General features: G+C 39.0%; 1 protein-coding gene across 1 annotated transcript in view; it reads left to right on the top strand.

Annotated features, from left to right (window-relative positions):
- The window catches only part of USP54 (ubiquitin specific peptidase 54), a 147,361-nt gene that overhangs the window by 41,533 nt on the left and 81,185 nt on the right, over positions 1-24,643 (top strand). The window contains exon 2 of the mRNA XM_019624685.1: positions 21,454-22,284. Coding sequence (XP_019480230.1) covers positions 22,138-22,284 — 147 coding nt within the window. The 5' untranslated portion in view covers positions 21,454-22,137. The remainder of the gene's footprint in view (positions 1-21,453; positions 22,285-24,643) is intronic.

The following is a 24,643-nucleotide window of genomic DNA, read 5'->3' as shown; positions in this document are numbered from 1 at the left end:
GATCTGGCCAAGTGGGACTTTTCAGCCTGTGTTCTTTCATTCCACTCCCTCCCCCCAACCCCCACTTATTTCTCTTGATTGCTTTATTCAAGTGGTAGAGGTAATTTCTGCCTGCTAATATTATCCATGTTTTCCACAGCAGTGTTTGTCTATTATGATAAAAGGAGGGCCGTTATGGTGTAACATTCTCTGCAAAGTACTTGAATAACATGACGGGTTTTTTTTGAAGCACTGTGGTTACAAAGTAGTGTTGTAACTAAGTCATCCAACTTTAGGATCCCTGGACATTTAAACATGACATCTGTTGACTGAGCATAAATGAATCAGGAGGCTTAACTAAAATTACAAATGGCAAAGTTTCATTCAAGGGCCTTAGGATTTGCAAATTGAAAACATTACCAGGTTGCACCCAGAGTGTTCTGAAGAAAAAAGAAAAGTTGAGAGTTCTTACAGTAAAAAATACATTCTTGAGAAAAATCAGTCCTGTGTTCTTAGCTTCTGGACTGGTCTGAGATGGTAATCTTCCAGATGCCTGGTGTTCTGGATAATAGATGTTAGGTGGTCTAGACATGTGAACATGCTTCCCTATAAGGGATAAGAACATTCTTATCTATAGGATTTATATGTATCTCCAGGCATTGATGGGTGAATGGAAAAGGGACTACATGGCAGGCCTGACAAACTCAGTGACTGAAAGTCACTACCCACAGGATGATCTGATGATAAATTCCTAACTGGGGAGGGCATGGTGCGTAGTCACTTCCTGAGAAGAGATAAATCTTTACCTTAAGCAAGCCCTGCCCATTATTTTGTGGATCTAAGATAATGTACCCTTGGAATGTCAGTGTCTTTTTTAGGCCTCTCTGAGGCATACCCATCTGCACCAGGACTGCTCATTGTTATCTTGTTGCCCCATACCATCTCTATTTACTGTAAATGTTAACTATCCTTTCCCCACTAATGTAAAACAAGTATGTACAATAGCTTTCCATTTTAGAGATTTCCACTTTGCTTTCTCCTGCCTCCTTAATCTTAGTCAGTCTTAACCACCAGTGGGTTTCATGTAACCTTCCTTAGGTTTTCCTCCTTTGATTCTAAATGTATAACATGAACTGCAAAACTGTCATTCTCTGGAGCATTTTCTCAATTCCTTTGAGACTTTGCTTCCAGGCTGGTCCTCGGTATTTTTGGCTCAAGTAAACACTCTATAAAATTTTTCTATAGGTTTGGACTTTTTTTCACCAACAAGTGCACAACTGAAAAGTTCAAAAGTTTAATTCCTCAGGCTAGTTAAAGTAAAATAAAATCTATTCCTCATGCTTCAGCCCATTTGGTCTGAACCAGTTTTATCAAGTTGACTATACAGACTCCATTTTAAGTTAGCTATACTGACCTCATCTTGTTTTCTTCACTCATTTTTTTCATCTAAAACCATATGTATCATTCTCCCTCTTGACCTACCAATCATACCCACAAAAATTCTAAAGGGAATTTAGCACGCACCTAGCAAATATCTTTAGTTACTCAATTTATATTGGGTGGAGAGGCCCAATGCTTTACACAGTGTTCTCTGTATGAGACAGAATCTGCTGTGCAGTCTTTTTTTTTTTAACCTTTTTCTCTCTTTCTTTCTTTTTCTTTCTCTTTCTTTTCTTTTCTTAATTGGCTAAGTAACAGTGTGTTTTTTCCAGGGCCCATCAGCTCCAAGTCAAGTCATTGTCTTCTATCTAGTTGCGGAGGGTGCAGCTCACTGGCCCATGTGGGAATCGAACCAGCAGCCTTGTTCAGAGCTCTTACTCTAACCAACTGAGCCACCCAGCCGCCCTGCTGTGCAGTCTTAAAAAGGAAATAAGAGATGTCCGAATAACCTATTTTACATGAAGTATTTTCTGAAGGGCTTCAAAAGGGATTGCAATCTGTTAGGGTGAGATTTTCCTGTCATTACCTACCTTGCCTGGCTGAAATATGAAGTCATGTTATCCAGTTGCATTGTACCAGGGGTTGAAGCGCCTGTAACTGCCCCAGTACTCTTTTATTTGATTAATTCAACAATGAATATATAACCATCTCTTAATGACATGGAGAAGTTGACCTTGAAATTTGCATTCTTTCTTTGCATCTAGCACTGATTAATAGAAATCCTGTGTTTCACACTTTGAAATGGTACTAATATCTCCATCCCCATTCAGCTCTAGACTTGAGTTAGAATGCTAATGTTAGTAAAAGAAAAAGAATCTTTTTTTCTTTTAAAAAATATTTTGGTACTTCCCTTGTTGCCAAAGGACTACTTTAGTACATTGTTAAAATGTAAGAGCTTAATTAGTTTGGGGCAGTGCCTGCATCTGTTTAATTTTAGCAATGAATATTAAATCTTAAAAAAAATCAGCTCATATATTTTCTTTCAACCTATAGAAATACAGCAGATCTCCATATTTGGCAAGGTTTCGGCTGATGAGTTTTTTCATCAGTATGCTTATAAAACAACAACTTTCAATAAAGCTGTTTTATAACTGAGAGTAATACATAGAAGGGTGTGTGTTGGTCCTCTGGGGCCTTTGTGCCCTGCCTGCAAATGTAAGTTCTGGGCCGAGGGATCACGTGTTTGGGGCAGGACCCTGCCTGCTGTTTGTTCTTGGTGATATAACTTGGCCTCCTCTGAGAAGAGGACTGTCCTCGCCTTTGGGGATCCCATGCATTTTAAGATCCCATGCATTTTAAAATTGATTCTTGAACCCAACGTCTCGTTTGACACAATATTTTTCTTTAAGAGCATGTATTGTTTAAGAGAGCTGGAGGAATCTTGCCTATTAAATGATTTAAGTCCAGATAGTCCTGAAATTCTGAATTAAGGATTTAACAATGACCTTGTTGTAGTTATTCTCTAAAGCGCTGAGAATGTTTTGGTGCTCGTTTTGACTGTGGTGCAAAGGACTGTTTTTATGGCTGGCCCTCCTTTTGGAAAGCAGCTGCCACCCTGCAGATCTTATTGTTACATTGCTGACCTTTGTAGTTAGGAATGCCCCTGGAGGAAACAGCCTCCTAATTGTTGTTCTTAATCCTCTATGAAGTTTGTGAAGTGTCCTTTCAAGTTACTTTTGGTTTCTTAAGTTTACTTTGTTTGCATTTAATTGGGGCTCCATCTTTTTTAGTTTTATCCTGAATTGTCAGTGCCTAGTTCCTGGTAGGTGGTAAAAAAAATTCCCCTTCCCCTGTTATCCTGTTCTGCGGGAAGCCTTTGTGGTTTAGATTCACAGTTTCCCATTGTGGTTAGCTGCAGTGTCTCCTCCCTCCTACCCTTCCCTCCCCTCAACTCTAGCTCTTCCCCTGTCCCTCCCCATTCCTGTATCACTTGCCCCACAAATGCCCTTGTGATTGCTGGAGGCTTTTTGCTGGAGGTTGAGTGTGCTGTCTGGTAAGTATAGTTCTTGTGGTAAAATTGGGTGGGTGGAGGAATGTAGGCAACTGGTCAGTCTTTGTGAAGTGTTGCTTTTAACAGCAACAGTTTAAACTTTGAAATTGAAGTTTTAGGACTCCTAACTTGCAGGAGGCTTCTTTCCTGCTGACTTGTTTCTGTTCTTCCTCCTCTCTTTCAATTATTAAGGCTTTGGTAAATTTTTATTATTGGTTTAAAAAACCCATTCTCATAGATTTTCTTAAGCTTGTTAGAATTAAAGGCAAGAGTTATGGGTTTAGTATTTTAAATTTTCTTCAAATAGGTTATTTGTGATTTCTTTATACTTATTTTCAGTATTAACATACTGATAAAAGTAATAACAAAATAAAAGATCTTATTTTGTGACTAAAGTGGGAAGTAGCATTTTCTTCCAGAACCAGAGTGATTCTTTTTTCCTCTCAGCAGAGTGTTGGCAAAATTCTGTAAGATTTTGGCAATATGTTGTCAAGTCTGGGAAATGGTTTGCTGAGTACTTGAGGATAACAGATGTTTCTGAGAATTATTTTTGGGAAGTTAAATAGATTTATTTGTTCATTAGCACCTGCTGCCTTGAGGTGTGAGATCTATAATCCTTTTGAAAGTAAAATATTTAATATGTGTTGTTCAGATTGAGTCAAATACTGCTTTCATATCATTCTGTTTCCTTAGATTGTATGTTTTTACCCTCAACTAAAACAGTGTATGTGTATTATTATTATTTTTACACAGAATGGATGATTCTCTGGTATTTCATGGAATTATGAATTGGAGTCTTGGGTTCTCCAGAGGTACCAGCTAATTAAAAGCCATTTTTGTGGTAGACATTGTAGGGGGGAAACTTCGTGGCATTTTAGTGCTGTTCAATTGAGTCACTTAATTCAAGTGACAGTTGTACAGTAGTGATTTCTTGAGTTCCTACTATGTGGCAGGTACTAGTCCCAATGCTAAGTGCTTTGTTTCTAATTCCTACTATAATAACTCTGCCAGGTAGGTAGTACTATCCCTCTGGGAAGCAGTCATGCATAGGCAGAAAGAACATGGGGTGTTCTTTTCTGAGAAATGAGGAAAATAATCCCGGCATGGTTGATTCATTGTGAGAATTAAAGGATACACCATGTGTTTGGTGCCTCACACTGAGTTGGTGTTCACTGAGTGATGGCTACTATTATAATTTTACAGCAGAAAGAGCTGGAGAGGCTAAGTAATGTTCTGAACAAAGGCTTCTAATTTACAAGTGGTAGAACTAGGATCTGAACTGGCTCAAAACCTGGAGTCTGGTGGCATATTTTTGTTTTCAGTATTGTGAAGGCTTTTAGAGTGGATTTCAGTGGATCCCTGCCCATTCTTCCACCTCCTGACCCCGCAGAGGAGGGTTCTTTATAGATGCACTTATTTTCTTGGTATCTTCTGTCACCTTCCCAGTCATGTGCTTGGTCTCTCACACTGGAGTTGCTGGTGCCATTCAGTACCAGTGTTCTCCCAGCAGAAATGAGTCAAGTGGGTACAGTCAGTGGCTTGCCTTCCTATTTTCCTCTTGTTATAGAGCTATCATGCTTTCATTATTGTTTGTGCTGAAATAATTTGGGCAGTGGTGTGTTTATAAAGATTCATAAATAGTGCATAGTTGCAATCAAGCATTTAAATAAAAAAAAACCTTAATGGTTTAAAAAATTAGGGGGAAAAAAAAGAACCCTGGTTCTGTTATTGAACCAGAGGATAATATAGGATAACTTTATGGAACTCTTAGTTACCCTTGTGCTATTCTGGGCCTGAATATAATTACTATTGATTCTCTTTGCTTTAACCACTGCTGTTACTAGTTTGGTGGTATTAAAAATATGTTTGAGAAAGAATGTTGTGTTTGTCCTACTGGCCATAAAGTAGAGTATCTTTCTTCCATACTTTGAAAACACAAAGTATGAATTAGGTATGATATGATTTAAGCAGTAGATTCAGGGACGAGATAGAGAAATGACTGGCCATGCTTTTAGCTATCTCTAAACTGAAAAATGTGTTTCACGAAACTTAGTTCTTCATTTATTCTTTTGTTCAGTAAGTATTGAGCATCTGTTGAGTGTAAAGCAATGTAACTTTCTACATTGTATTCTAATAAAGCACTGATGTACGAGTTAAGTGCTGATGAATAAAGTTCCTGGGAGGGAGAGATTAAATCCTAATTGGTAGGAAGTGGTATTTAGACAATCCTTTGGGAAATGAGTTAATATAAATGACTATTCCTTGCTGATAGGGTATGACTATTATTAGTCTATTACTATAAGTTGCCAGCAAACTAGCAAGCAGGTTTTGCTGAGTGGAAAGGATTACTAGTATAGGTGGGACTGGGAAGATGGGTGGGGAAGAGGGTAATAATATACATGGAACAAATCTCTTTTTGTGTTTTAAGGTGGGTAGTGGTAGATGAAGTTGAAAATGAGCATGAGTTAAGATTGTGGAAGACCATTTAAGGCCAAGGAGTTTTGACAATATTTTGTCACCAAAGTTTTCTGAGCCCAATTGTGATTGATCAGAGTTTGCTATTGGCAATGTTTTATAGATAGGATTAAAAAGGGAAGAACAGTTTGGAAGTTATTATAATACTCCAGGTAAATTGTATTGAGAATACATTATTTTTAGAACATACTTTCCCTCATTTTGATGTGACTTTGGGTTTGTGCTATCAATTACAGTTTAATCTTATGGAATTTTTACAATAAGTGTATTGTGTGTGTGTGAGAGAGAAAGGGAGCAGGAGGGAAGAGAGGATGGAAAGAGGGGATGGTCAGTAATCGTAATCATAGCTACTCTTTTTTTTTTCTTTAAAGATTTTTTTGGGGGAATTGAGGGAGGGGAACAGCTTTGGGGAATCGGGGAAGGGGAACAGACAAGTTGCTGTCCTTTTTGTTCTTCATTCTAGTGGAGGATGTCATTTCACTGGCCCATGTTGGTATTATCATTGCGCTATTCCTGGGTGAGGCAGATCAGTCGCTGGCCACTGGACGGCCGCTCACGGTGGCTTTGGCAGCTCACAAAAGCTCACGCCAGCTGTTCACCAGCCCCGCTGCCAGCCTACGCTGTCACCAGTGACTCACGACAGCCCAGCTCCAGGTTGAGCTGTTGTTCACCATCTTAGCTGTAGAGGGCACCGCGTCACTGGCCCTCATATAGGATCCGAACCGGGGCCCTGCTGCTCAGTGCTGGTGTTCCAAGCCAACTCTTAACCAATGTGTCACTCGGCTGGCTCTAATCATAGCTACTCTTTATGGAGATCCTATTTTGTACCTGGCCCTAAGTATTCTGTATATGTAATTTGTTGAATATTCTCAACAAATTACATTTATTACAGGTAGTAAATGACCTGAAAGTGATGGAGCAGGATTGGAATGTAGATTCATCTTACATTTCATCATCATCATCATCATCATCAAAACATTTATGCCTCACCAACTAAATTACCAGGTACTGGGCTAATTATACATATACTATACATTATTTCAGTAATCTGCATAGTAATAAACCTATGAGATAGATTTTATTTATTAATCCCATTTTACTGATATAGTCGTACCTGAGACTTCAATAACTGATTCAATAACTTGGTCAAGATGACACAGTTGTTAGGTGGTGGAGTGCAGGCCTGTTCTACTTTGCTCACTGTGGGTCCCTAATTTGTCTAATTCACATAATGTTCTTTGAGAATGGTACACCTTGGGTCTCCACTGTGAGCATGGTGTTTCCTGAGGTTATGCAATATGGTTGGCCCTGCAGAGGCTGCACTTTTAACCACTGTGTTCATTCTACTGTCATGCTGCCTCCCTTAGAAGTCAGGAAATTATCTGTACAGATCTGGATCTTTATAAGGAGGGGCTAAGTAGCCTCCAACTATAATTTCTTAGTTCGTAAAGTTTGTCAGTTATAGCAAAGTAAAACATGTCTTCTCGTCTTTTTTTTTTTCCTAACTGGTTTTAGACAAAGTTATTGTAAATGACAGTTTTCTAAGTTCTCATAAAAGGAAAAGTAAAGCTTTCTGTCCTTTATCAGCGTACAATTCTTCTTCTTGTAATGATGTAATAATTTGAAGCTGCCAAAGTCCAGCCCTCAGGAAATTGTTAGTTGAGTAACTGTATTCACTAGGGAGTCTGAGATAACCAACCCATAAAACTACAAATCACTTAGGCTTTTTTATGGTTGTAGATGCTTATCTGTCTTCATTTTCAAGCTTGAATCAGAAGCAAATATTAATTCAATTGATATAGTTTCCATTAGAAAAAGTGGCCTGCAGTCTCCCACGCTGAATATAAACAATGTGGAGGCTCTTTTAAGGAGAGTCAGAATTGAGAAGGATGTTGGAATTGGTTGTTCTAGGTACATACTTAAACAGAAAGTTTTCTCTTTTGATTAAACTTTTAATGATTCAGTGTCTATTATATTCAACCTCTGTTTCGAATACAAAGATGCTCTTAAGGAATACAGAGTGCAGTTCATGTACACAAATAACTGTACCATGGAGGAGGGTGGGGATGCTGTGATCTAAGCCCCACATGCACTGAGAGCACAGAGGAAAATGAAATAAATGAAGAAAATGGAAAGGTGAGAGAAGGAGAGAATCTGAGCAGGTTTTTGATGCAGCTGCTCCTTGTATGATTGTTATGATTTTTAAGACGAAGGACCGGAGAAGAAAGAAAGGCACTGCAGGTGGAGGCACTGTTAGAGCCAAGGCACTGAGTAGGTAGAGTACAGAGCGTATTCACTATACAGAAAAGAGTCCAGTTTACCTGGAGTGGAGGATGAATGAGGGGTACATGTTAGGTGCTCAGTGAAATGTCAGATCAATGAGTGAGTGAGTAGAAGATGTAGCTGGAAATAGAGGTATTGTTTACTGATTCTCAAATTTGTGTAGGTTGTAGACATATTTAATTCAGTCTTAGAAAGTATTGGGTTGTCGGAAAAGTCATGACGTATTTTTTCAATGCTTTTTGTTGCAAAAATGCATCATGACTTTTCCGACAACCCAATAGTGATTTTACTGGTAGAATGTGTGAATATAAAAATGCACTATAGGGCCTGCCGAATGGTGCGATGGTTAAGAGCTGGCTTGGGACGCCAGAGGGCCCTGGTTCGGATCCCACATATTAGGGCCAGTAACACTGCTCTCTACAGTTAAGATGCTGAACAACAGCTCAACCTGGAGTTGGGCTGCCGTGAGTCGCCAGCGATGGAGTAGGCTGCAGCCCCCTCTGCAGTGGGTTGCCATGGGCTACCGTGTGTAGCCAGCAGCCAGCGTGAGCGACCCGCAGCTGCCGTGAGTGGCCGTCCAGAAGCTGGCGACTGATCTGCCTTGCTGGGGAAGAGCGCAATGATGGTGCCAACTTGGGCCAGTGAAGCAATGCCCTCCACAACTAGACGGAAGAACAAAAGGACAGCAATTTGTCTGTTCTCCTTCTCCCAATTCCCCAATAAAAATCTTAAAAAAATAAAAAAATAAAAATGCACTATACAATCATAATCAAAGACATGAGTCAATAAGAAAAAAGCTGTCAAAATAGGTCTGATTGACTGCATTGTTTTTTTTGTTTTTTTTTCCTTTAAGTTTGCTATTTGTTCATGAAAAAATTATGGAAGAGAAACTAGTGAAAAATCCATCCATTATTATCCCCCTTGTGAATGAATAAAATACTATTTTTCTCTAGCCAAAAGAATGTTCCCCTCTGGGAGCCATTGAAGATTTTTGAAAGGGAGTGACATGGTATTTTAGGAGTTCTCTGGTAAGTCACATGTAGGAATGGAGGCCTGGCAATTAGTCAGTAATGGGTGTAGCAGTCCAGAGGTGGTGAGGGTCTGAAGCTTAACAGCAGCAGCAATGAGAATTGAATAAAAGGAAATAGAAATTCAAATCTGGTCCCCTGTTTCTAAACAGGAAATAGTTACCTATTAAACAGTGTTTGTATTGTTAAGATATTAGGTGTCTCATGATTGGTTACCTCTGCTCCAGAGTCATATCTTTCTGTTTTTAGGGAAAATGAGTTTAAATCCCAATTTTAGTTTTACTTCAAATAAGGGAATTATAAATTAAAGATAACTTATCTATGAATTATAGATAATTTAGAAAATAGAAAAAAGAAAAATATATATAATTTCATCATTCTGCTGAGACCCCCTTTTTTTTTTTTACGTACACTTATCCTTTGTCTTGTAGATTTAAAAACTTTTCTAACAGTTCATTGTAGGTAAAGCAAGTTCTGAGAAACAGGTTACTAAATTAATAAAACTTAATCCATAAACTGCTATTTTTCTTTAAAAAAAATTTTTTTTAAAGATTTTATTGGGGAATTAGGGGAGGGAACAGCATTGGGAAATCAGGGAAGAGGAACAGACAAGTTGCTGTCCTTTTGTTCTTCAGTCTAGTTGTAGAGGACGTCGTTTCACTGGCCCATGTTGGTATTGTGATCATTGTGCTCTTCCCAGCTGAGGCAGATCGGTTGCCGGCCCAGCCGCTGGACGGCCGCTCACAGTGGCTCACGGCAGCTCACACCGGTTGCCAGCCGCTCACGGTAGCTTATGGCAGCCCACTGCAGACCCACTGCAGCCTACGCTGTTGGTGACTCACGACAGCCCAGCTCCAGGTCAAGCTGTTGTTCACCATCTTAGCGTAGAGGGCGCAGCGTCACTGGCCCCTGTGGGATCCGAACCTGCGGCCCTGCTGCTCAGAGCTCATGCTCCCAAGCCAACTCTTAACCAACGAGCCATTCAGCTGACCCATGAACCTCTATTTTGTGATATTAAACATAGTAAACCCAGAGTTTTCACATGAAGCCTTCATTGGACTCTAGTTGACCAGGATCCCAACCTACATCAATGTCTCTTCCTGTAAATCTGAGTCCACTTACCTTTATACATATAGATATGAATCCCTGACATTCCTCTATTCCCCATTGGGCCCAAGGTTCCCTCTCCTTCAATAAGTTATTTGCACAGTTTAAAAAGTTTTTCATATTGAACTAATTTTGGACTTACAGAAAAGTTGCAAAAGTTGTACAGAGACTTTTTATATATCCTTCACCCAGTTACCTCTAATGTTATTACCTTATGTAACTGTAATACATTGATCAGAACCAAGAAATTAACATTGGTTCAATACTATTGGGTTGTCGGAAAAGTCATGACATATTTTGTCTATGTTTTTCTAAGGTCATTTATTTATATAAAGAACAAATATCAGTCAGTAATATATTGCTCGTTTTGTTCAATAACCTTTTGCCATCTTTCAGTGAGCTTAATAATTCCTTGTTCGTAGAAGGACCTGTCTTTATTTGTGAAAAACTGAACAAGGTGCTGATTTACAGCCTCATCTGAATTGAACGTTATACCACGCAAGGAGTTTTGAAGAAAGCGAAACAAGTGGAAGTCTGACGGTGCAAGGTCAGGCGAATATGGTGGGTGTGGCAACACATCCCATCCAAGCTCCAATAATTTTTGATGGGTGATCAAACTTGTGTGTGGTCTCGCGTTGTCGTGATGGAACACAATTCCTTTGCAATTAACGAGTTCTGGATGTTTTTGGATGATGGATTCGTTCAAACTGTCCAATTGCCGACAGTACACATTCGAATTGATCATTTGATTCCTTGGTAGGAGCTCGAAAAACATGACACCTTTAAAATCCCACCACACTGAGAGCATAACATTCTTCTGATGAATGTCTGCTTTCGATGTTATTTGAGGTGAATCATCACATTGGGACCAAGACCGTTTGCACACCACATTGTTGTAAATAATTCACTTCTCATCACCAGTTATCATTCGCTTCAAAAAAGGATCATTTTCCTCACATTTAATGAGCATATTGCAGATGTTTATAAGCGCTATCAAATGAACTTCTTTGAGTTCATGCAGAACCTAAATATCGAGCTTGCTTATGTATCCCAGCTTCTTCAGGTGGTCATGAATGCTTAAATGATGGATGTTCAATGTTTCTGCAATCTCTCGTGTCGTGTAACTTGGGTTTGAGTCAATCAATGCCTTTATTTTGTCATCATCAACCTCGGTGGACCTCCCTGACCAAGGCGCGTCATTGAGATAAAAATAACCAGCACGGAATTTCGTGAAACATCATTGGCACTGACGTTCTTGTAGAGCATTGTCACCGTAAACTTTACGCAACTTTTCACAAGCTTGATGCACGTTCTTCCCTTTATAGAAGTAAAATATGGCAAAAATGCACAGTTTGGTCTTCCATCTTCAACTTGTTGTAAAATCTCCAAAACTCAACCAAATCGCTCCATTTTTTTTTTTAGAATGAAGCTAGAACTGTCAGCTGTCAAATGACATAGTAATAACATAGATGCGAATGACTCTGGTACTTCCAAAAATGAACTAGTGCCATCTGTTGCAAACATGCGTCATGACTTTTCCGACAACTCAATACTAACTAAAGGCCTTTTCCAACTTCACAAGTTGCTGGCCATTGTTCTTTTCTGTGTTCCTATCTAGGATCTTATCTAGGATCTCACATTGCATTTTAGGTGTTTTTCTTTCTTAGTCTCCTGCATTCTGTATAAGTTTCTCAGTATTTCTTTGTCTTTTATAACCTTGACTTTTTTGAAGAGTATTGATCAGTTATTTTGTCAAATGTCCCTCAGTGTGCATTTGTCTGATGTTTTCTCATGATTGGACTGAGATTATATGATTTAGACAAGAATACCACAGAAGTAATGTGATGTCATTCTCTGTGCCTTATTATTACCATGGGATTTATGATGTCAATATGTAATATTGTTGGTGATGTTGACCCTGATCACTAGGTTAAGGTGGGTTTCTACCAGGTTTCTCCACAGTAAAGGTACTACCTTTCCCTTTGTAGTTAATAAATATGGTGAAGATACTTTGATACTATCATTTGCATAAATGCCGTGGAGTTCTCTACACATCGAATTAATAATGTTTACTTAGAGACCTCATTGAACTTTATTTAATTATTATGAAATGAATTCCCTTAAGAGAACTATCCCACTCTGAGCTTTCTGCACCTTACACCTGGCTTCATCACAGGGCCCCAAGGTGCTGCAGGAACAAATCCTTTCTAGCCTTCATTGGTCTCAGTCACATTCATGTCCCATGCATAAGAAGTCTCTAATGCTAATAACCTATAGATCTTTGAATCTCTTTTACTCCACTTTATCTTAGGGTGACAGGCTCTTCCTGGCCCAGTGCCCTTCCAGGCCTCAACTTTCTTTATGCATAAGCCAGTTTCATTTCAGCCAACATTTCAGTGACTGCTTTGGGTTTTTTCAGAAACAGAGGCTAAGAAAAGATGACTTTGTTGGTGAGGAATACTATAGGGGATAATTAGGGTGGCTGCAGCTATAGCCTGGTTTATTACTTTGGCCTGAGAAAAATGGCAGCACGTTGTGCTGTACTGTGTATACTTGCTGTGCAGTAACCGTTCTCTGTATTTCATTAATACAGAGAAAGAAAATGCTTTTTCTAAAGGTCATCAGCTTCTAGAGCTGTACCTCTAATGCTGGCAGTCTCGAGTTGTGGTCTTTTAAATAGAGCCCTGTCATTTCTACTCAGGGGTAGATTGCTGGTGATTCAAGAACACAAAACCCAAATGTGCACCAAACAGTATAATTTAGATCCATTGAGTGCTAACAAAATTTTTATGATGAATAACATATTAGATGCTGCTTTGATTAATAAAATACAAATTTATTAGTATTCTGAATTTAAAGTAGCTTTTTGAAATATATTTTCTCAAGTAACGTACTATAATATATATATATATATATATATATATATATATATATATATATATATATACTATAAAAGCCCAGTTTCTGTGATATGATTCTATGGGTCCTGAAGCTTATGTAATTCAGGAGCCCCTCTTTAGGGAAAACATTTTTATAATAGAAAATTAGATATTGGGCCTTGAAGGCCTGTGCAAAAGAGGGGCCCTGAAGCTTAATCTTCATTAGATTATTTGTAAATCTGCCTCTGGAAGAGGGGGTCTGCAACATGGTTGGAACCCACTGTTTTCCATCATCGCACACATGGAAAGGTTTTTAGCCCACAGGATGTTAGTGGGTTCACACTGGGAACATACAACTTAGTAACTCTGCTACACAAGGAAATAGGTGATAGGTGAGAAGACGACGTGCTTCTTTCCTGATCTTGGCTTCCAGCTTCCTAGAAGTTTACCTGCTGTTAGAGACACCAAAGTAATGCAGCTGTTTTGGCTTAGTAAATCCCAGGAGCTAGTTAGTAATGATGATTAAATAAGTATAAAGAAGATTAAAGATTAAATAAATACAAGAATTTATGATCATATTTTATTTCTTCATAATTCAGTTTTGGTAGGTTGTACAATATATTTTTAGGAATTTGTCCGTTTCTTTTAGGTTATCCAATTGTTTAGTGTATAATTGTTCATAGTAGTTTCTTATGATCCTTAGTATGTGTGTTATCAGTTGTAACGCCTGCTTTTTCATTTCTGATTGTATTTATAGTCTTCTCTTTCTTTTCTTAGTCTAGCTAAAGATGTCACTTTTTATCGTTTCAAAAAACTAGCTTTTAGTTTCATTGATCTTTTCTGTTCCCCTCTAGTATGTGTTAAATGAACTTGATTATGGGAATCCTTTCACAGCGTAGACATATATGAAATCATCATGTTTTATGCTTTAACTATATTACAATTTAATTTGTCAATCACATCTCAATAAAGCTGGAAAAAAGAATTCACAAACAAGCTTACTTTGGGGCCCTTAGAATCTATTCAGCAATAGTGAAATATAGGTCCCTCCATCCCTCAGAGTTGAGGGCAACACAGTAGTAAGATTCTCATATGCTCTTTCTCCTCCCACTTTTGGTTACTCCATAGTTTTAGGACTTGGCTGGAAACTAGTAAATGTGGATAAAAATGATTATACATTTTCTGCAAAGAGTTTGGGAATAAGCAGCTGCCAAGTAGCCTGCTGTCTGTGAGTGTGTGGTCGCCCACTCTGCAGGATGCTGTGAGCCTTTTGGTTGCTACTGCTATAAGGGCAAAATCAAATCAGATAGGAATACTAGGTAATAGGCTATGGAGCAGTTTTAATTTAAATTTGAATAAATTTGCATATACTGCTTAGTTGCCATTATCAGGTGGTAGTTGTTTTTAATCATCTAATTGGTTGACATGGAAACTAAGCAAGATTCTGTATTGAAAACTATGTGGACAACTTCTTTGGAATAGATTGCCACTGAACAAATAATACATGTTCACCAAGTAGTTTTGTTTGTTTGTTTGTTCATTTTAAACTAAGTGTCTAAGGATATGACTCTTGGATGCATTTGTACAGAACTGCCTTACTAGGATCTCATTAGCCCAAAGCTGTGTGATGTCCTTAAAGTCTTTATATTGACAGCGAGGAAAGCCTAATGTTTTAACTGAGTCAGATTAATAATATAAGAATATCTTGCTTTAAAAGATGAAGCAATTGTATGGAAAGTTTAATATATACATATATATTTAGAATCATACTTTTAGTTAGGTCACAATCTATAAATAGAATGATGGATTATGTGAAACAAGGAAATACAGTAAAATATAGAAACAAAAAAATATAGTAAAATCTTATGATAATATGTCCCACAATAACAGATATTTGGATAGAACATTGGCTTCTGACCTCCATTCATTTCCCATTCTCAAAAGGGGTGGGATAAAGCCCCATTTCCTTTATGAATGGAGGGGAACATGGAGAAGGGGAGGACCCTAGAAACACTGGTATAATAGAAACATTAATTGCCCTTAAAATTATAGAAAATGTATCTAGGAGTTCAGAAATGGGGGGGAATCTCTTCTGATTCGGGGTGGTCAAGGAATGTTTTACAAAGAGGCTGGGTTATGTATCCAGAGGAAGAGGGTATTGAGCATCCCAAGTAGATAAAACAGAATTAAAAAGGTCATAGAAACAGGAAAATGCTTTATTTGGGAAGAAATTCCATATAGGGAAATGGAAGGAGATAAATATACAAGGTAAGTTAAGGTCAGATTGTGTTATTGAGAATCAGGCCAAGGGCCGGCTGAATGGCATGTTGGTTAAGAGTTGGCTTGGGATGCCAGCTCTGAGCAGCAGGGCCTCAGTTCGGATCCCACATGAGGGCCAGTGACGCTGCGCCCTCTACAGCTAAGATGGTGAACAACAGTTTGACCTGGAGCTGGGCTGCTGTGAGTTGCCGGATGACTGCGTAGGCTGCAGTGGGGCTGGCTGGCAGCTGGCATGAGTTTTCGTGAGTTGCCATGAGCCACTGTTCAATGGCCAGCAAGCAACTGCCTCACCTGGGAAGAACACAATGATAATACCAACATGAAGCGATGTCCTCCACAACTAGACTGAAGAACCAAAGGACAGCAACTTGTCTGTTCTCCTTCTCCAAGTCCCCAACTCTGTTCCCCTCCCCTAATTCCCCAATAAAATTAAAAAAAAAAAGAAGAACGAGGCCTATGGAAAAAGCCAGTATATTTTGAAATTAGGAGATTTCTGGCCAACACATATACGAAAAAATGCTCAGCTTTACTATTAGGGAAATACAATCAAAACCACAATGAGATATCACCTCACACCTGTTAGAATGGTTGTTATCAAGACAAATAATAACAAGTGTTTGAGAAGCTGTGGCGAAAAAAAAGAATCCTCATACACTGTTGGTGCAAATGTAAATTGGTACAGCCACTATGAAAAGCAGTATGGAAGTTCCTCAAAAAATTAAGAATAGAATTACCATATGACCCAGCAATCCCTTTCCTGGGTATCTACCCAAATAATTGGAAAACATTTGTCCATAAAAATATAGGTACTCTGATGTTTACTGCAGCATTATTTATGGTGGCCAATACATGGAAAAAAAGTGTCCTTCAATAGATGACTAGATAAAGAAGATGTGGTATATGTACACAATGGAATATTACTTTGCCCTAAGAAAAGATGACATACTGCCATTTGCAACAACGTGGATAGATCTTGAGATTCTTATGCTAAGTGAAATAAATCAGACAGAAAAAGTCGAGAATCATGACTTCACTCATACGTGGGATATAAAACTGAAAGCAACAAAGGAACAAGAAAAACAAACAAAGAAACAAAAACTTATAGACACAGACAACAGTTTAGTGGTTACCAAAGGGTAAGGGGGAAGGAAGGATGGTAGAAGAGGATAAAGGGGGTCAAATATATGGTGATGGGTGGATAACTGACTCCGGGTGGTGAGCACACAATGTGATATATAGATGATGTATTGTAGAAATGTACTCTTTTTTTTTTTTTTTAAAGATTTTTATTGGTGAATTGGGGGGATGGGAACAGTGCTGGGGAATTGGGGGAAGGGGGACAGACAAGTTGCTGTCATTTTGTTCCTCAGTCTAGTTGTGGAGGACGTCGCTTCACTGGCCCAAGTTGGCACCATCATTGAGCTCTTCCCGGGTGAGGCAGATCAGTCGCTGGCTTCTGGACGGCCGCTCACTGCGGCTGCTGGCCGCTCACGCTGGCTGCTGGCTACACACGGTAGCCCATGGCAACCCACTGCCACAGGGACTGCAGCCCACGCCGTCGCCGGCGACTCACAGCAGCCCATCTCCAGGTTGAGCCGTTGTTCAGCATCTTAGCTGTAGAGGGCAGTGTCACTGGCCCTCATATGTGGGATCCGAACCGGGGCCCTCTGGCATCCCAAGCGAGTTCTTAACCATCGCGCCACTCGGCCGGCCCTAGAAATGTACTCTTGAAACCTATGTAATTTTACTAACCATTATCACCCTAATAAATTAACAAAAAATCCTCAAGGATAAACCTTAAAATGTTAACAATGATTAAAATATTGATATAAAAAAAAAAGAAAAAAAGAAATTAGGAGATTTCTTTAGAAAGTGAACGTTCCATGAAGTAAAATTGTGGTGGTGGAATGAAGGAGCAGTACCATGTTGTGAAGAGATTGATGGTAAGCAAGGAGAGGCAGCAGTTGTAAATTATTAATTGTAGAAACATTTAGTGGTGAAAGGTTGAAGAACATTTAGGAAGGTAGGTATAGGAGTGAATAAGTTCAAGGTGGTCTTTGTTGTTGCTGGTTTGTTTTTTTGGTATCTGATCTGTGTGTGGTTATGTTTAAATGGAAAAGAGCTCATAAGGAGGGGAAGTTTGCAAGATAATAACAACAATATATAGTAATTACTATATGTTAGATATTGATATTAACATTTTGCATGTATTAACTAATTTCAATCCACATAATAATGAAACTGAGGGTCCTAATGATTTTGATTAAATTTGGTTTTAATCCTAGCTCTAGAAATCGTATCCCCCTCTCTCTATATACCCCTTTGGAGACCCAGCCTTTCCCTGGATAATCAGCAACCCCTAGGGCAGCAGAGGACAGTAGCTGAGACCTGGCTAATGGTCACATGGTCTGGACCTCTGGCAGGCTGACGATAATACCTTGACCTAAGTTACAGCTTGACCTAAGTTACATTTCAGCTCCTGAGCCCTAAGGTAGAATGATTCCCTGGCTACTTTCCCATGAGACAAAGCGATGCTGGAAAAGACCTCAGAGCTGTAGGAAAGACCTGAAGAAATTATTTAGTCTTACCTCACCTACAACCAATCAGCTCCCAGCACAACCCTAAGCACCTAAACCCAGTGTCTTGTGATTTTGCCCTATATAACCTGTAACCTATAGACCATTTGGGAGTCGGGTTTTATAGAGCATAAGCTCCCACCTCTATTTGGCTAATTCAATATTAAACTATTTTTCTCTTTCTGTACTGCACACTCTTTCTACTGCTTTGTGCATTTCTTTGGGCCACTGCACACATGCAGACAGACTCAAAGAAGAACATTGGGGTTCCAGTAACAATAACCAATAAGATACTATAGATATGGTTTGGAATTATTGACATGTGGAGTGTACCAAGGAACTGAGGTAATTGCCTGTAGATTTATCAGGGCAAACATAGTTTCTTGAGTGAATTACAAGCAAACTGCTGTATAGAATAACAAACTAGAAATGTGAGCAACTTTCCTGATTATCCTGTTTGGATATCTCAGTGTAGTGCAGTTTGACTTCCTGATGTTTGGGTTATTTCTGGCTTTAATCACTAGTAATGAGACTAGTGTTCTTTCATTAGAAACTGAGATACTCTTCATGGTTTTTCCATTTGAATCATTGATTAGTTGAACATGGTCATTCTTTATAGACCTTCTAAAATGTTACCTTATTCCTTGTAATAGGCGGCTCAGTTGTTTGCCTTTTTAAGTTAAACTTTGTATTTTAAAAATAATGGTACAATTAAAATGTTTCTTCAAGTACATAGCTAAATTTTGCTGACATATCACATATCCTATGCGAGCCCTATTGTTCTTTTTATACAATTAGAAGACATTCCTGGTAGCTTGCCAGTTTCTGGTATCCTAAGGTCCCCAAACCAAAATTTACTTTTCTACTTTTAGGCATAGCATTTCATTCATTTGGTGAATTCATTAATCATTCCTTGTTTTGAAAACTTGCTAGTACTTTCACATGCTCATGTCCCTCTCATTTTTTTTTCTTTTTAGTTTAGTTTGGTATTGTCAATATCATTTGGCTTGATATTATTATCTACTAGCTTAGTAATTTTAGTTATGGTTTTACATTGAATCATTAATACTGCATATAGTGCAGGTAATTTTTACAAAATTTTAAATTCTTTTTTTTATTTAGCAGATATCAATTCCTTTTCAACTTAAAAATATAATTTAAAACTTGGAGAAGTTGCAAGAAATGGTACGAAGAATTCCCATATACTCTTCAGCCAGATTTACCTATTGTTAACATTTTGCTGTTTTTATTTGCTTTATTATTTTCTCTCTTTATATATATATATATATATATATATATATATACACACAAATACACCCCTATATATACAGATATATTTATATTTTTTTTCTTCTGAGCCATTTATGAGTAAATTACAGACATTATACTTTTTAACCCCTAAATACCTGAGTATTGCTTAAGAAGTTCTTTTTCTTCTTTTAAATAGGTTGTTAGAGCCATGTGGGTAGAACTCAATTTACTTTCTCATATATCTTTAGTAGATGGCATTGGAGAAGGATTATGTTGTTTGGGGTTACACCTGCAACTTGAGTGAAATATTTTGTCATTAGTATTTCTTTGGACTGTTTGTTACTGCCTCTCTTGGCTTTGTTCTTTTTGGCTCTCACCTCTAGTTTCTGACATCCCTAGAGCAAGCGTGAGGGGCTTAATGCCTTACCCTACATAGCGCTGCCATTCAGAGCCCCAGAGTCTTTTTCTTCTGCTCCTGCCTTTTCCCCCTTTGCTCCCTGAACTTAGGGGCGTGAATCATAGGGCAGGCTGAGTTTCAGGCAGCGCCTAATGTGGACACTGGAAACCCCACCTGCCTGCCAAGTCCTTCTGAGCAAAGTGGAGGCTTGGTACTTGTCATTCCTCTGCAGCAGTTGAGCTGAAGGAATGCTGCACGGCTTGTTGGAAGTTGTTTAGCGGCCTTGAGTGGGGTGTGTATGAGGGTGTGTGTAGAGAGTTGAGGGTCTTGGAGTTTGTGTGGGAGACGTGAAATCTGTCCTGGTGCCTTGCTAATCACCAGGCAGTATTTATTGAGTACCTCCTTATGACTAGCACTGTGATAGGAACTTTTGGAATAGTATAATAAAATATGTAATTGAGTCCCATTATCAGAGTCAAACAATTCCAGCTCTGCCACTTACTGGCTTTGATTTGGGCAAGTCAATGTCTTTAAGCCTCACTTTACTCTTCCATGAAATAGAACTATTAATACCTACATGTAAGTGTAGTGTTTAGCACATGTCTGTCACTAGTTAGTATTTCATTTCATATTTAGGATTTGTGACTGACACCATATAAAACAAATAGAGAGTAAGACAAATAGAGAATAATATGACTCTACACTATATAATCAAATACTTTAATTGTGACACATAGATTATAAATAGTCTGGGAATTTAGGAAGAGAAAGAACAGTCTTGTGCAACCATTTAATGTTCCCGAGCCTCAATTTTTCCACTGGATGCACTGTGGAAGTGCTAGGTAATCTCCCAGAGAATGGTTGAGATATAGCACTTTTGCTTTTTTTTGGGTGGTCCCATATGATGGTGGGAAAGGAGAATCTTGGGGAACTGTTAGAAACCAAATTTAACATTTAACATTCTGAATTTTTTCCTTTTGTGGACGTGGCAGCCTCATAGGAAAATTTGAAGCTAGAGATTAGAAGCATTTCCTTCCAAGGAAGGTGCGTGCTTTGGTATCTCTCCCTGTTGCCTCACTGGCATTTTAATTAGTTGAGAACTAATGTTGGTCAATGGATGGCCTCTGATAGTGAGCACCTCGGATATAATCTGAGGGTTAAGTGATTTGTAGCCCAAATTATCTCTCTGATCTTCTGGGAAAAATATAATATACAAACAAACAGAGAAGGAGGTTGAGTTCTCTTGGACTGATGTTAAGGACACAGGGTTTACTTGTCATAGTGTTTCTCTGGGATGGGACATCTTTACTTAGAACAGAGTCCATACTAATAACTTGGCCCTCCCACCTTTAAATAGGCTTTCATAGTTATGAACATGTAAAACACCTTTTAAAAATTGCTTTACAACATCCAAAAGAAACTGACTCAGTTCCTAGTTTCGTGTGTATTTACTTGGTAATTTTTTTGTTAGCCTGATTTTGGAAAGTTTGTATTTAGTTTTTGCTTTTGTCCAGATCAGCGCTTTTTCTCCTTCTAGCAAATTTTAGAGATGTTTCCCATGAAAGTAAAGCTGCTCATACCTTTTTTTTCCCCCTCTTTGGTTTCTCCTTTTTGTTGTTGTTGGTTTTTTTTTTCTTGGCATTGTTTGCCAAGGTTTCAAGTTTATAGTGAGAGGTGAGGCAACGTTGATCTTGGCAGCACAGCACAGAGCCAGTAGAGTCATTAAGTGACGCAAGCTTTTGATTTTTTTTTCTTCTGTCTGTTAAAGCTCTCTGGCACAGCTGGCTATTCTAGTCACAGAGGAAGAGAGGAGAAGAGACTTTCCGAAGTTCTGGATGGAATGATAGAAGAAGTTTGGGGCATATTAAACAACAGCAGCAGCAACAGCAACAAAAACCCCGTGTTATTCAAACAAGCTTCTTAGCTTTGTGGAATCTATGTCAGTTGCTTAGGACTTGAGTTTTTACTTCAGAGGATGATGGGACAAGAGGAGGGTTGTGTTGGATTCTTGCTGATCTGTCTGCCTCTCCTTCCAGTTGGAAAACTCTTCAATCCACAAGAAGCATTATTAACAAGCCTAAGGAACACACCCTACCCTGATCCTGGATTCTGTTGGAGTTGAGGATTACAGCCACTTCACCAGGATTTTATGGAGGCAGTTCAAGAAAAATAGAAGGAAGCAATACTCAAGGATTTCTGTTTGTGTTAATCCTGTGCCGTGTTAAATTTTGCGCCTTGTTTGGAGCAAGTGGGGGTCGGCTTGGTCATGTGGATCTAAGAGGATACCTGCGGTCCTTGAGCTACATCTGTGATGTTTGGAAGGTTGTAAACGCAAAATCAACACATACTCATTAACTTCTGGATTCTCTTTCTATTAAGGACCTCAGCAGACAGAAACTCCCTCCCCGAAAGATACAAAACCTTCTCTGTGTTTTCAGGCTAATTCTGAACGATGTCTTGGAAGAGAAATTATTTTTCAGGAGGCCGTGGGAATGTCCAAGGGATGTTTGCACCTCGAAGCTCAACCTCCATAGCCCCCAGCAAAGGGCTCAGCAATGAGCCAGGACAAAACAGCTGCTTCCTCAACAGTGCCTTGCAGGTAAGGGCAAGCTTTTTCTTTTGGGGGAACTTTGACTTTTAATTGCTGTATTTCCAATAATTATTTCAAATACAACACTTGACAGTCTCTGTTTGAGGTCAGCAGCCTGAGATCATTTTTTAAGTTTATCTGTGTGATCTTAGGCAAGTCACTTTATCTCTGAGTCTCAATTACCTCGTTTGTAAAAAAAGGGCATTAATAACGATAATAGAAATAATAACTCTAACTACTACTACTTACCTGCCTAAAGGGGACGTACATGGATTAGATGGTCTTACTACTTATTTATTGACTTTTTTCCTGAACAGCCTCTCCTGTTTCCTTTTTGTCCCCTTTTGAGACCAAAGTGTCTTGTCATCCTAGTTGCTTTTCTCTAGTATTGAAAACGTAATTCTTTCCACAAGTGAAAGAGTTTCAGGTATATTATTCTTATCTCATAATATTCAGACTGGACACACTGAATGGAGTCCGGTCTTTGCCCACTTCTTCATTCCCTTCCTCTGAGCTCACCTGTAGTAGCTCATAATTGGTGTCTGGTCAGATATGCTTGAACAGAGCTTATGGAATTCCCCTACCCTAGATTTCCCCTTTTGGTGTTCCTTGCCACCCTCATGGCCTCAGAATCCCAAAGCTTCCTGTCTGTCTGCCTGATCTGCTTAGGCCCATAGAATGTTAGGTTCATTTATCCCTTGTGGCCTAACTTTCAAGTAATCCCTTTCCCCTCTTTTATGCTTTTCGGAGTAAAAGTAAATACAGTTTGGCACCCAAGATAATTATGCCTGGGTAAAATATTAGCTTTACACCTCAGGCGCAAGGAAAAAATAAGTTGCTGAGAGAAGAAAAGACAAGACAGTATTTGATATAAAATGTCCTGGTCTCAGGAATTAGGAGACCTGGATTCTACTTTTAGCCCTTCTGTAGATGAGTCTTGTGACCTGGTAAAGGTAGTAGTATTTCAGTTTCTTCATTCATAATACAAGGAGCTTGTCAAGCTTATTTATGTAATTAGAGTTTTATACACAGTTTCCAAATTTTTATTTGAAAACATTAAAAAATACTATGCTGTGAAGCCTATAGAAAGAGTTTAACTACTATCACTAATCACTACCACAAATTTCATGCAATTGGGTTGGGTTGGTTAGGTTTTTTTCCAGGTGATGTATATTAGGTTTTTGGGTGACTTTGCATAAACTAATAATACTTTTGTAGTTTAAAAGCAGGCAAAAAGGGTGTTGATACAAGTGTGTGTGTGTGTTAACCTCCTTCCCGGCCATAGTCCTGTATTTTTTAAGATTTTATTGGGGAATTGGAGAAGGGAAATATTGTGTTTTTTCCAGGACCCATCAGCTCTAAGTCAAGTTGTTGTCCTTCAATCTTAGTTGTGGAGGGCGCAAGCTCAGCTCCAAGACCAGTCGCTGCTTTCAATTTAGTTGTGGGTGGGGGCACAGCCTACTATCCCATGCGGGAGTTGAACCGGCAACCTTGTTGTTAAGAGCACGCGCTCTCACCAACTGAGCAGCTGCTCAGCTCAAGGTGCCATGTTCAAACTTAGTTGTGGGTGGGCGTAGCCCACCATCCCATGCGGGAATCGAATTGGCAACCTTGTTATTAGGAGCAAGTGCTCTCACCAGCTGAACTATCTGGCTGCCTCGCGGCAGCTCAGCAGCAGCTCAGCTTGGACACAGCTCACTGGCCCATGTGGGAATCAAACTGGTGACCCTGTTGCTCAGAGCTTGTGCTCTTAACCAACTATGCCACCCGGCCGGCCCTAGAGTCCTGTTTTTATAATTCTGTTTCTTTCTATATGTTCTTCTATACTGTCAGTTGAAACAATAATATTTATGACTTTCTGTTTTAATTTCCAGTGCAATATGGAACACATACTACACACACACACACACACACACACACACACACACACACAAACACACACACACATGTCTTTGTACTTAAAGATTGTGTCATTGATAGTTTTGAAGTGTCTACTATAATCATCATATAAGTTGAAAATAACTGTAGAGCTAATATTCTAACTTTTGATACGAAAGCTGTGTTCACCACAGATGTGTTAAACCCATTACATTTGTTATAAAAAGGTGTTTCTTATTTGGGCGCAGAGTGTGTTTCAGAGAACTTTTGGAATATATACCTTGACACACCTAAGTAGGAAACTCCAGAGGTGTGCTGTCACCTGGGGCTCCAGAGTGTAGTGCCTTTTCTTTCTTTTTTTTTTTTTTAAAGATTTTTATTGGGGAATTGTGGGGATGGGAACAGTGCTGGGGAATTGGGGAAAGGGGAACAGACAAGTTGCTGTCATTTTGTTCTTCAATCTAGTTGTGGAGGATGTTGCTTCACTGGC

The sequence above is a fragment of the Hipposideros armiger genome, unplaced genomic scaffold (genome assembly GCF_001890085.2).
Source record: "Hipposideros armiger isolate ML-2016 unplaced genomic scaffold, ASM189008v1 scaffold_15, whole genome shotgun sequence".
In the NCBI taxonomy this organism is placed as follows: Eukaryota; Metazoa; Chordata; class Mammalia; order Chiroptera; family Hipposideridae; genus Hipposideros; species Hipposideros armiger.
The sequence above is the reverse complement of the archived record's forward strand: the minus strand, read 5'-3'. Positions and strand labels throughout refer to the sequence as shown.